At 40.5% G+C, this 13,819-nt stretch overlaps 1 protein-coding gene across 1 annotated transcript in view; it reads left to right on the forward strand.

The window, feature by feature from the left end:
* Nucleotides 1–2,569: 2,569 nt before the first annotated feature.
* Nucleotides 2,570–13,819, forward strand: part of DLEC1 (DLEC1 cilia and flagella associated protein) — a 33,331-nt gene continuing 22,081 nt past the window's right edge. The window contains exons 1-14 of the mRNA XM_030264208.4: nucleotides 2,570–2,734; nucleotides 3,722–3,862; nucleotides 4,400–4,556; nucleotides 5,135–5,245; nucleotides 6,135–6,286; nucleotides 6,561–6,778; nucleotides 7,018–7,099; nucleotides 7,489–7,576; nucleotides 8,360–8,533; nucleotides 9,300–9,436; nucleotides 10,357–10,449; nucleotides 10,702–10,792; nucleotides 11,641–11,803; nucleotides 13,581–13,773. Coding sequence (XP_030120068.4) covers nucleotides 2,702–2,734; nucleotides 3,722–3,862; nucleotides 4,400–4,556; nucleotides 5,135–5,245; nucleotides 6,135–6,286; nucleotides 6,561–6,778; nucleotides 7,018–7,099; nucleotides 7,489–7,576; nucleotides 8,360–8,533; nucleotides 9,300–9,436; nucleotides 10,357–10,449; nucleotides 10,702–10,792; nucleotides 11,641–11,803; nucleotides 13,581–13,773 — 1,833 coding nt within the window. The 5' untranslated portion in view covers nucleotides 2,570–2,701. The remainder of the gene's footprint in view (nucleotides 2,735–3,721; nucleotides 3,863–4,399; nucleotides 4,557–5,134; nucleotides 5,246–6,134; nucleotides 6,287–6,560; nucleotides 6,779–7,017; nucleotides 7,100–7,488; nucleotides 7,577–8,359; nucleotides 8,534–9,299; nucleotides 9,437–10,356; nucleotides 10,450–10,701; nucleotides 10,793–11,640; nucleotides 11,804–13,580; nucleotides 13,774–13,819) is intronic.

The following is a 13,819-nucleotide window of genomic DNA, read 5'->3' on the forward strand; positions in this document are numbered from 1 at the left end:
CCTGGCAGAAGTCATACATGGTGGTTACAGAAAGTGTGTACATTTACACATATAAATATTTATACTTGTATATTTATAGCTATAAATGTAGGATAAAGTTGCTTGTTTAGTTTTTTGGTTTTGTTTTTTTCCATTCCCTACATGCATGAGTGTCTCTTCAGCCTTTGGAACTTAAATATTTTATAATGATGATACAGATAGATATAGATGCAAATTGTTCTTAATGTTCATAATATGTTTATGAAAATATGTGTCTGTGACATATAGATATGTGAATCAAACAGTTTTACACTAGGAACTGTGGCATTATTTTTTAAGTTTATCTGAGTAAATGATGATGGCATAAAAATGGAAATCTAAGGAAAATATCCCATTGTCATATGGGAAACAATTGTGTATTGCTCTGGAATAGTGGTTTACACTCCTCTTTCTGATCCTGCAGTTCGCTTCTGAGCAGATGGATCTCACCGTCACTTCCAGATTTTATGGCCTGAGTTTGAAAACCAAAATCCAGCTTCTAAGCCGAGATGATGTGCTTGGCAAGTTACTGAAAGACAGTAAAGATGAAAGTACAGAAAGTTTTTTCCACAGTCAGTTTTCATGTGCTTCTATATACTGTTTTAAACAAAAACATCTGCTTTACTGTCACCATTTTAAAGGCTGGGAAAGAACTCTTTTTTAAAATGCTGGATTTTACTAATGTTCCAGTTAGCAAACAGATGTTAAAATCAATTGTAATAGCGCGTGATTGAGAAAAGCTGGACTTCTAATATGGAAACGTGTTAAAACCTGCATACAGTGAATCTTAAAGGCGAGAACCTACAAAAACAAAATTGTTGGAGAACACAAGTTGGAACAAGGAGCAACTGAGGGAGCTGGGGGGGCTCAGCCTGGAGAAAAAGGGGATCAGGAGGGACCTTCTGGCTCTGCACAACTTCTGACAAGAGGGGACAGCCGGGGGGTCAGGCTCTGCTGCCAGGGAATAAGGGCAGGACCAAAGGAAATGGTCTCGATTTGCACCAGAGAAGGTTTAGGTTGAATATCAGGGGAAATGTCTCTGCTGAAGGGTTTATCAAGCACTGGAATAGGCTGCTCAAGCCAGTGGGGGAGTCGAAGACTTCAAAAGCCACTTCAAAAAGTGTGTGGATGTGGCACTTGGTGACAGGGTTTAGTGGTGATCTCAGCAGCGCTGGAGTAATAGTAGGACTCAATGATCTTAAGAGATCTTTTTCAATCTTAGTGATTCTGTGATTCTATGAAAGCTGTGAACTTTTTTTGCTGGAAAACACAGATACCTGGTCCTATCCCTGTCATACATCTGTGATTTCTCTGCCTTAATCTTTGGGACAGGATATTGCAGATTTGCTGAGCTTTCTCTTGGGCCAGCTTCCCTTTTTCACAGGGAAATTAAAACCACAGCAGTGCCTCTGGCTTTCATTTGGTGTTTTATTCCAAATGCAGACTTTGGTGAGCTGAGGACCTAAAGCTTGTGACACCCTGTAGTCTCAAGCCCATGTGCCATATACCTAAAAAAAAAAAAAAAAAAGATTGAATTTCAACCACCCCTATGGTTGCCGTGGGGTTTACACCCACAGCCTTTGGGGTGTAAATTCCAATTATTTTTGCCATAGTTATTTTCGGGGTGTAACATTGCCCAACTCGTCCAATAGAGCCAAAGTGACGACGAAGCCCACTGGCCACGATCAGGTTTCTTCACTCTGCGCAAAAAGAGTGGAGGAGGGGGAGAAAAAAGAAGGAAAGAATAAAAAGGCAACAGGACAAGGAGAAAATCTACACTGGGATGGTTTCTATGGAAAATATCGCTGGATTCAGCGGAACCTGTTGTTAGCAACCAGTGCATGCAGCCAGGGAGCCGCAGGCCGAGCGGGGCGATGGATGGGCTGGGGCTGCTGATGAATATTCCCATTTTCCAGCGGCAGGGATGAGCCCAGCCTCCTCATCAAACATATGGGCAATGAGGAGAGGATTCAGCCTCTTCCCTCAGCTCCAACCCGCCACCTGCACAGCGGCGGAGGGCCGAGCAATCCCCCCGAAGTTCAAATCCCCTCAGCGTTTTATTTAGTATTAAGTCACGAGGCTACTGGTCCTTAAAAGATCACAAGTACATATCAGGGAAGAGACGGGCTACGAGCCCCTCAGAGATTCGGGGTGCCGCACTCAGCACCCCCCACCCCGAGCGCCGGCGGGGCTGTGAGGGGCGATGGGGACGGGGAAGGGGAAGGGGCACCGCCATTAGCCCGGCGGGCCGTGCCCTGCCCGCCCGCACCGTCACTCGGCAACGGCGGCAGGCTGAGCAGGGGCCGGGCTGGGCACGGCTGAGGGGAGCCCGAATATCCGCACAGGGATCGCAGCGCCGGGCTGGGCACGGCTGAGGGGAGCCCGAATATCGGCACAGGGATCGCAGCGCCGGGCTGGGCACGGCTGAGGGCAGCCCGAACATCGGCACAGGGATCGCAGCGCCGGGCTGGGCACGGCTGAGGGGAGGCCGATATCGGCACAGGGATCGCAGCGCCGGGCTGGGCACGGCTGAGGGGAGGCCGATATCGGCACAGGGATCGCAGCGCCCGGCTGGGCACGGCTGAGGGGAGGCCGATATCGGCACAGGGATCGCAGCGCCCGGCTGGGCACGGCTGAGGGGAGCCCGACCCCCGACACGCAGGATTCCGGAGCCGGGCTGGACATGGCTGAAAGGAGCCCCAGCCGCGACCCCCAGGTAACGCAGCAGGCTGGGCAGCTCGGGCACAAATAGTGTAGCCCATAGTAGCAATTAAGCCCTGTACACATACCCTGAAAATAGCCACGCACAGAGAGCTGCACTTATCCTTGGGATACACGGGCCCCCACGTTCACAGAGCTCCTGCACACAGACACACCGCCTCTGCAATCTGCTTCATACACGGAGATCCCCACTGCAAACAGCCTCACACATACACACACACCCCCTGCACACACGGACTCCCCTGTAAACAGCATCACACCGCAATCGGCTTCACTCACAGACCCCGCCATCAACAGCCTCACAAACACGCACCCACAGTCTCACACAGACCCCGCTGCAAAGAGCCTCTCGCATCCCTGCACATAGAGATCCCCCATACAAACAGCCTCACACACACAGAGCCCCTACAAACAGCCTCACATACACAGAGCCCTGCACGCAAAAACCCCATACAAATAGTCTCACACATAGAAATCCCCATACAAACAGCCTCACACATACACAGAGCCCTGGACACAAAAACCCCCATACAAACAAACAGCCTCACACACACAGAGCCCTGCACACAAAAACCCCCATATAAACAGCCTCTCACACACAGAGCCCTGGACACACAAACCCCCCCATATAAACAGCCCCACACACCCCTGCATACACCCTGGGATACCAACAGACGTCCTGCACAAGGACTAACACACACACACACACACACCTATCCTCTGTTCAACACTTATATCTCACTCCCACACACTCTCCCCACTCACACAGCCCTATCCCTGCACAATCCATCACACACACTTGCACACAGAGAACTGTGTCTGTCACCATCACCTGCACAGCCAGCCAGCACAGACACACAGACATCCACCCTCAGTACTCTTGTGTAAACACATCCCCTTTCCAGGTACCTTTTCCCATTTGCTAATTACAGCCGTTTGTATGCACCCAGTGATCTCTTCCCATCTTTTTTTTTTTCCCCAGGATATCTCCCACGTGTTGGCTGTCGCTTTTAAGGACCTGTACAGTGGAAATGTTTTTGAGGTGGACACGACAACAAACTGTATTAAGTCCCAAGAAGGAGACAATGTTTATCAAGACAGTTACACAGAGGAGCTAGAGAAGGTACAAGTCCAAACCAAGTCAGAGTTTGGAGCTCTTTAGTCTCTACTTAGATCTTCTGTAAAATAAAATTTAAAGGCAGGTGTTGATCCTACAATTGTTATTTTAATGGAAACTTACTTGAGCACAGTTTACCACAGAACCTTTCAAGTAAGTTAATATTCACATGATCCTTCATGGTATTGTTATCTGTAGTTGGCTTTTCAGACACAGAGTACAACCAGTAAAAGCAGTAGCCCTTTAAATGCCTGTTTTACTGGCTGAAAACTTTTCCCTGTACCTGCTGATCAGTGGCCCAGGCTTCTTATCTTGTCATCACTCCAATAGCTGTTGTCACTGTATAAAATGCTGGATGATGTGAGCCACAGGTGTTTTGTTCTGTTTTGTGTCGCTGTGTAATGACAGTGTTTTAGCAGGCCAGTTGATGCTTGTAAAGTGGTGATGTTTACTAATATTTCTATGTTTACCTCTCAAAAACAAATAGAAAACATCTGCCTGTAACAGCTCAAATTTATCTTTGTTCACCCATGCCTGTGGCAGCTTCTGGCTGAGTGTCAGAGCCGGCTGACAGAAGCTGACAAAGCAGAAAAGGAGATCCTTCAGGCCCAGGCCCGAGCAGAACGTGAAGAGAAAAGGGTTCTAAACCAGATGAAGATTGATGCAGGGGAAGATTTCCATAAACTGGGGCTGCCACCAGGTGAGGATTCTGGAATGCTGCTCCCCAGTACATTCTTACACTTACTGGACACTAACTTGGAGTTGGCTTTACGTCAACAGAGCAACTTTGAAAGATTTTGTGCAGAGGTTCAAGTTGAGTAACATCTGTTTAACATTGAGAAACTAAACAACCATGTCATGTTCAAGGTATTAAATTTGGATGGAGGGGTTACCACCTAAATATTACAAGTATACATACTTTGATATGTGGCAGCAACAAATAAATTAAATATTTCTCCAATGCGTGCTTAGCTGGGTTTGAACTGAATTTAGAATTGTGGAGCTGCATATCCAAATCTTGGGATTATATATTTGTTTCTATAATATTATTTCATATAAAATATATATAATATATATAATATTATTTTATATTAAAAAAATATTACCTGACAAGGATGAGGTGTAGAAACAACATTACTTTGGATTGATCAAGATCATATGTTTTAAGAGACTATTATTTTGCTTTTTTTGTTTTGTTTTGTCTTGGGTTTTTTTTTTTTTTTGTTGATTTTGCTTTGGGGTTTTTTTTTTGTTTGTTTGTTGACTTTACTGTTGCAGTGGCATCCTCTTTTCGGTGGATTGTGGATAATGAACTTCTCAGAAAAAATAATTTAATCTGTCCTGAGGATTACATCACTGAGAAGTTACCTCTTGCTAAAGCACCAAAAGGTAATTTTTGAAGCAGAAAGTAATTTAGACTTTTTAGAACATTCTGTAATTGAAGTATTGGAGGATGTAGCAGATCTGAGGATGTTTTTATAGTTTTCGGCCAAAGCAGAAGAGACTCAAGTATTTTAAGAGTAAGATTCCACTGAGAACACATTTTCAAAGTATAATTGATAAATTCAAAAATACTGAGTTCTTAGATATGGTATTTGATCATTATTGCACATTTGTTTACAGTTCTCATCTCACACAAAAACTGCATTAGTGTTCTCTCTCCATTCAATTTCATTAGCACAAAAGCTGCAACGACATCTTGTATATAGAGAAGGGAAATAGTTACATTAAAGTAAAAACTATTTTCAGTGAAATAAAGTTGTATTCTTTATTTAGGGTTTAAAATTTTCCAGTTCTGGAAATATATTGGTTCTATTTGCACATGAAGATCAAATATTTGGGGACAATGTCAAGACTACTTCTTTTATTCATGTGTTAGCCAAGATGAAAGGTTTTAGGATCATTGAAATGAATTTTTTCAGTCAAGCCAAAATAAACATTTCAGAGTAATCAGCTTAGTCAGATTTCAAGATTTGTGTTTTGTTTTTTTTCCATTATAATTCCAAACAAAGTGAAAAATCTCACATCCCTTATAAGGTTAAAATATCTTTCTGGGAGTAATATAAGTGTATACAGCCTGTTTAATTAGTGCTTCTAAAAGCTTTCTTTTTAAAGTACTAAGCTTTGTTTGTACAAAATAAGTTCTAAAAATACATTAAATTCTAGAGGATTTTTGCCAGCAACAAACCTCAAAATAAATTCATACAGCTGTGCTTAGACTAAATATTTGTTGTTCATGTTTTCCTCTTACAGAATTATTTTTTTCTTTGAATTGCAGGGGAATCAGAACCTGGATACCTGAAAGGGGCCCGTAAACAACGTGCTTTTTCACTGGATGAGAGTGTCTACTTATCTGACAGTGTGACAAGTGTGTCTTCAGCTCTGTCCTCGACTCCAGACTCCAGCCTTGAGGCTAAAACCTTCAATAAGGTACATTTTACAAGTTAGTTTTAGTCTGACAAAAATACAAGTTTGTTTTGATCTGTAAGGCCTGTTGCTCTTCCTGCAACAAAGGGTAAATATCAACCCATTGTTGATTTGACACCAGTACTTATATTTATTCTGTTAAAAAAAGAGAAATACTGTATTTTCCACATCACTTGTCATTGCTGTGTAGCTTTAAATACACATGTGTATCTTGCTTTTTCCTCATCCTCAAAATCACTGTGTTTCATGTTGCACCGTGCACTCTTGTTTTTCAAAGAAAACTAAAGCCTTACAGAAACCAGACAGGAAAGAGAAGAGATCCTGGAAAGCAGAGGAATTAAGTGAGTACCTCTCCAGACTTGAGAAAAGTCAGAATTTCTTGAAGAATCCACGCTTTTTCCCACCAAATACTCTGGATGGAGGCAAATCTCTTGTAATTTCTCAAGAAAAAGTGGAAGAAATCATGGCCAGAAGAGAAGCAGAAGATACCAAAGGGTATGCAGTGTGTACAGTTTCTGAATTCTGGGCTGGAATGCACAGAACTCCACTATAGAATTGTTGTGGATTTACTCAGAGATATTTTGAGCTAAATTTCTTCTATAGTCTCTTAATAACAAAGTATATCTGTATGATATTTTAGTTTTGCCAAAGGAGACATTTTGCAATTTCTTATTTTGTCAGTATTTAGAGAACCAGGAAGTAAGATAATCTCTCCTTTTTTTTTAATCTTTCAGTGATACCTCATTTGTTCCTGTGTTTCTTGCCAGTCCACCTTCTGTGTTGTTTTCATATGATAAAGCTGGGCAGGTTTATGAGGTGAGAAGGTTCTTTGTAGAGAGTTAATTCTGCCTCCCTGAAGAATTATATCCTATCACATTCTACATATTTCACCCAGTGTTTCGCCTTTCTGAATTTTAATAAAAGTCTGAGTTTCTTCTGTATATTGAATTTATGACCCTCTAACTTCCTTGAAGATACATCACGCCTGCCACTGACACACAAATCAGTGAAGACTAAATGGGCTCTTCTCAGTCTCTGCTTTGGTTTTATACTGTCTGATTCAGCCTCTGTTGAAAAAACTGGGATTTTGGGGATGGTTGTGATGATGAAGTAGTTACTCTTAGCAGTAGTACTGGGCAATTGCAAATATTTTAATGAGTGATGATAAATACAATGGAGCATTTTATTTTTTTTTTTTAATGAAGATGACTGTAGAGCTAAGGAACATCACTTCAACAGGTCAACATGTCAGACTTATCCCCCCCTCTACTTCAGTATTTTTCATTTGGCCAGGTAAGGGCTCTTTGTCTGCCTTTGAAATGTTAACACATACAAAATCTAATTTACCTGCTAACAAAGATTTTCCAGAGAAGTTGTGTATGGTTCTGTTATCCATAGTGCTCAGTTCTTAGAAGCTGACATCTGACTTAGGGCCATTCACATGCAACTCATAAGCAGATTGAAATTGTCTGATGAGGAATTCAAGAAGACTAAATTAAATGTTTGCTGTTAGATTGAAATGTGTCTGTAGAATGCCTAGATGAAATCTTATCCAAAATTCATCTAGAAACAGAGGTCGTTTCCACAGAAAACATTATAAGGAGATGACAAGAAATAACACATTGCAATAAAGGATAGGTTAGAGGAAAATAAGAAAACTACCTTTCCTACAGTAGGATAGCCAGGCATTGGGATAGATTGCCTAAGGAGATTGTGATACCCCAAGAATTGGAGGAATATTTAGAAGTTAGGTGCCTCCATGGAAGCCCTTTTGTCTTGCAGTAAGGCAAATCTGGGTAATGTCTCTAAGTGTCTCCTCGCTATTTTCTGTGTTTATGAGGAGTATATTTCAGACAAAGCAATCTTTGAGCTTCCTGGAACATGTGCACATTCCTAGATTGCACTGCTAGGCCTCTTGTGCCCTTTTTATCAGCTTGAATTAGGCAATAACTGGGGGGAATTTACAGGCATCATTCCAGAGGAAGATGTGATCATAAATACTATTGCCAATTTGGGGAGGTTTTAATTTTTTTTTAACTTTCTGACTTTTTTTCTGTTTTTGTTTTTTCCCCTAAGGAAAATATCCAGGAAAGGGAGGAATGATTGCTCCTGGGATGGCATGCCAGTATACAGTCCAGTTTATTCCTGAATATCTGGGAGAGTATGAAGATTATATATTAGTGGCGAGTCAAGGATCAGAATCTTTTGTCATCCCAATCCAAGCTAAAGTATCACTTCCAGTATTAACATGTCAGTAGTGCCCAAACACTAAATTTCTCTAAAGTTAAGCAGACTTGTTTTTTTTTTTATTTGATTGTCTTCAATTCTGTGTCACAAAACATATGTGGAAAAAATTGGCAGTGCAGTTTCTACATTTTGATATCTATCTTATTTTCATTTATCATAGATTTATTAGTTATTAAAATGTAATCCTGTTGGATTTTTTTCTCAATTGTTTCTTCTTGTCATCTTAGGGTCTTCTTGTTCACTATATTAGAGAAGTGAGTAGGGGCCACATTTCTAGCTTTGTGTTTTGTTGATTCCTTAACTCCCAATTGTAATTACTAATTCTAAATATTATGGAATTATTTTTTAGTTATAACTATTTGATGCTATTATTTAATGTTCATGGAATGTGAAATTAATTATAAATGGTTATGGTATACCTGCACCTCTCAGATATCTAAGCTCAACTATAATAAACAGGATTACTTTTGCAAAAAATTGCTTTTTTTTTTTGTAAATTCACCTTTCCTGTTATACTGAGGTTTTTTTTAAAAAATCATCTTTTTATCATTTAATAATCTTTAAGGAGGAAAGATCATCTTACATCATTAATGTAAAATGAATGTAGAAATATACATCTCACACTGTCCAACTTTGAAATGGAAAGAATTTGAGGGGCTTTAGGATTGCAAAACCTGGCATGGTCTCATGCAGTAATGTCTGTAAAGAGTTATTTAATCAGCAGCCTTCACTCTCTCTGGAGTCTGATTTTCTGTGTTACTTCTTGCAGTGCCTGACTTTATAGACTGTGGTCCCTGCCTTGTTGGAGGAATAAAAACAACAGCAGTTTTGTGCAGAAATGGGGGAGTTAGGACTGGGAAGTTCTCTATAATGCCAGAGAAAGCCTGTCCAGCTCCTGATTCAGGGGTGAGTGATTAGAAGGGAAATACTGGACCCAGCATGGTGTGGGTGCCCTGGTGTGGAGGCCTTTTGAGCCACTCATGTTGTATTAGCACAGAAGTCATAAGGCCTTGCTGGAGATATCTGCATTGTGCCATTCCTTTATCCTGAAAACCAGTCTCCCTGGATGCCTGTACCTCCTTCTTGTGCTCTGGTTTTCCTGTGGGAGAGCTTGTCTTGCTCAGGGGAGAAGTAAACTGAGGCATAGATGAGGGAAAGGAAAACTGGCTCAAGCTTTAACCTTGCCCTTGAAGCAAATAGAAATGCTATCAGTTCTAGCATTGCTTGAGGTAATTTCCTCTCCCTCCTCAACAAAAACTGACCTTGCTGCACCTGTAGACACAGCAATCCAATCCAGTCCTGCTCTGTCCCCATCACAAACCAGGGCCTAAGTAGGATGGGCAAAGTAGATAAAATGGGACAGGTAGACTGGCATTATTGGTTTTGGAGAAAGAGCAGATGGGCCAAGTTGTCTCTCCAGAGACTTTACAGTTCCAACTCAAAGTGAGTTTTAAGCAAGCAGAAACAGACAGAGCCCCTCTCTCAGGCAGAGCTGTTCCCCTGTGATTATGAATATTAGGGCTTCTGACACTGTCATTTGTCTTCAGAGACTGCACTTTCACTTCTGCTTTTACCAAGTTCATTATAAACCAGGGAGCATTTTTTTTTTAATTAAGCCATATTTATTAGCCACACTCTTTTGAGATGTGTGAAAAAAAATGTATGGTAAGAGGTAAACCAGTCATGTTGTAGTATACTGCCTGTTTCAGGTAAATCTGTGTTTTAAACACAGCAATCTGATCAATTTCAATTTTTCAATTTTGTTTTGTTGGGTTTTTTTGTTTGTTTTTGTTTTGTTTTGTTTTGTTGTTGTTTTAATACTTTAGGTGGCCGCCACTGCTGATTTTGTGATACAGGATCCTTTTGGGATCCAGCCTGCTGTTTTGGAGCTAGCTCCAGGGCAGAATGCAACAGTAGAGGTTAGTGCCAACTGCTCTAGAAAGGTTTTTTAATTCACCAAATAAATTAACAAGCAAGATAATTTTAGAAGACCTGGCTGGACCTTTCAAGTTTGGGTTTATGTGAGCAAAAAATGACTCTGTTTCTTGCAACTGTTACTTTTAATTACTAATTACTAAAACTGTCCTTCAGGGAATATTTACAAATTGAAGTGTATTACTTAGGGGAGAGAAAACAGTCACAGACCTTGCTATTTCCCTTCTCTCTTTCAGGTAGTGTTTTTCCCTTCTTTGCCAGAAGCCTCACAGCAAACATTCACCATTTTGTGTGACAATTATCCAATCAATTATATTACACTCACAGGTTTGTTTCTAGCACCTTTCTAATTCCATAGATATTCAGCTAATGTGAGTGGTGATTGTTGGTGGGAAGTGATGGTAACATTTTGGGTCATTGGCTTAAGCAAATACTGGCATTTTCTTTTGGTATTGTTGTTACTGCTCCTTCCCAGTGCATGGATACACTGGATTCAGAAAACATCAAGCTCTTAACGTTTGGTAGGCAAAAGTCCAAATGCAAAATGTCACCAAGTCACAGAAAAGAAAACCAGTTGACAGGTGCAACTCATCTCTTTTACTTTTCTGTTAATAAGATAACTTGACAAACTATGAATCATGAGGTGTAACAGGGCAGAAATTAACCACATTTGGACCTTTTGAGGTAGGCAGTCTTTGGATTAACTAATGAAACCAATTCAAATTCTTATAAGTGTTGGTGCTAGTATTGTAATATAACTGTGAGTGCTACAACATGAGGCTTGGTTTGTCATCTATTGAATCACTTTATCACATGTATTTACTTTGGATTTTTTTAATACTTCATTTGCTGCTTATTTTAATTCTAATATACTGCTCAAAACATCTGGGAGCCACATTGTCAACCACTGTAAACTTCAGTGAAACTATGCTGATGTAAGTGAGCTGAGGCTGTGGCCCTGACATCCCTGTCTATGAAATTCAGGAACAGAAGGTCTCTGTTAATAGATGTTGATAAACACAACATCAGGGTTGTACAGTTAACACATTGGAGTTCTGAAACGTGAGGAAACACCAGATATTATCAATAATGAAGATTGATGACATTTGCTATTGATGATGTGAGCTATGTTAATAGTCAGATGGTGAACAGTAATACGTAATTATTTCTTCCAGGGCTTGGAGAGGTGATTGCTCTGGAGCTTTTGTTTGTCACGGGTGGAGAAAGCAAAGCTCAGCTGGGTGAAGTCACTGATGCAACAGCACAGCACCTCATAAGATTCGAGCCCCAAAACCCACAGAGCAGTAAGGAGAAGAGACTGCTTGTAAAGAACTCCACGTAGGTAGCTGCTATTAGAGTAATGCTCTGCAGTGTGGTCATACTGGTAGGGATCTCATTTGTCATCTCTGCTCTCTCAAGCTGGAGAAACCTTTGTGCCTGTGACAAACCTTTTGCAGTAGCTTTGCTTCTTTTTGCTCCTTTCTGTTAGGTAATTAAGGTTGAAGGAATGTTGTATACATTGTTCAAGCATTATGGCAACCATTAACCAAGGTCAATATCTTTGCTTCAATAGAGATAAATCTACAAAAAATTAATAAATATACATGGTTGCAGGAAATACTTACAGGGTGATCCAGGTGAAATGTATGTAACTTTAAATGTATACTACATATACTTTTGCAACTGAGATAAGCACTCTTTTCCTTTCATATTGCAGGGAATAGATGCTTCCAAGCATACAATTCTGACTGTAGACATGTCCCTTTGAAAACTCATAGTCCATTCTGGACTCCACTGGATCAAAATGGGAGCCCTGTGTAATTAACTCACATTAAAACTCTCAGATGGTTCCTACTACTGAATCCTTAAAAAGTTAAATATAAATTCAATTTGAAGTCAACAAATGTGTCCTTATGGACAATTACACCATACTGAACATAGTGGCATCCTGATTTTGCTCAGAATCAATCAGACTTTTACAGGAATAAACTTGTGCATGATTGCAGCAGAAAGAGGCTGTAGACCATCAAAGCAGTGAGAAGGTCAGTGCTGGGTTTAGGACCATTAATCTAAATTGCTGTTTCCAAGCAGTGGATATCTGGCAGTTTATTCTGTGGCCTGGAAATCACACATGCATAATGCCAGAACAGGCTGATGTTTGAATAGAGAAAGTGTGATTGGTGAACTGGACATTGTAAACTGACAAAGGATGTGACTGTGCCAGTTTCCACATTTTCTCTGTGCTATAATCACCACAGCACTCCCTGTGCATCTGGTGTCAGTATTTGAATAAAACAAAGCTGTCCAGGCTGAGAGTAAACTCCATAGAAGCAGGAAAAATAAACATTCTTTCTGCTACAGAAAGTGATACAAAAAATGGTAAATGTCCAGTTTTATCAGTGATACTTTCAGATTCTAGTGTCCTTCTTCGCCCTTACTAAGGCAGAATTTTTGAGGTCAGCAGGGGCAAGATTCTCAAACCCATGAAGACATTCCATGGAATACACTTCTGCTGAAACAACCTAGTTAAACAACCTTTTCTGGATTGCAGAGAGTGGGGCAGAGCCATGGCTATAATTTTAGATTGAGCCATTGTGCTTTGCTGACATGTTAAAGACCACATCTTGCATTTGGATTAAATTCAGAATGTGATTTAGGTCATCAGCACTGATCCAAAGCAAATGTACTGGTGTCAGCAGGAATGGACCTGCTCATCCCAGATCTTTGAAAAAAAGAATTGCAGAGTTTCTAAAACTTGGATTACATTAAAAGTTCAAATAAGGCAAGAAAGTGTTACAATATCTTACACAGTTATAGAATTTACTTTCACATGTTACCCTGGACTTTAGTAGCAGCAATTTGGGCTGCTACACATATCAGCATGTTCTTTGTATGATTTATATACTCTGACTCTACGATGCCTCAGCAGCTTTGCGACTCACAAAAACTGGGAAGTCAAACGCCTGTAATCTGTAAGGAGAGGAATTTCCTACCTGAAAAAGGATCTGAACATTTTCTTAATGTATTTTTACTCAAAAATATCTTAATGTATTTTATGCAAAAATATGATTTTTTTAAATCATAGCTTTTCTGTTGTTTATTGACTTGTTTGCAGCCATCAAGAACTTCCCTTCTTCTGGAAGATAACAAAGCCTAATTTGAAACCATTAATACCAGAAGAAACTGCAGACTTTACAGAGGTCAAAAACAATCAAGATCCAGAGTCAGCCTTCTCCCTAAATCCGGAGCAGGGAGTTTTGCTTCCCTGTGCAGATCATGAGTTTATTCTCACTTATGCTCCACAGGAGGTATGGTTTGTGATTCCTTCCTATCTACAAACTCCAGCTGTGTATT

This window comes from Taeniopygia guttata, chromosome 2 (assembly GCF_048771995.1).
Source record: "Taeniopygia guttata chromosome 2, bTaeGut7.mat, whole genome shotgun sequence".
Lineage (NCBI taxonomy): Eukaryota > Metazoa > Chordata > Aves > Passeriformes > Estrildidae > Taeniopygia > Taeniopygia guttata.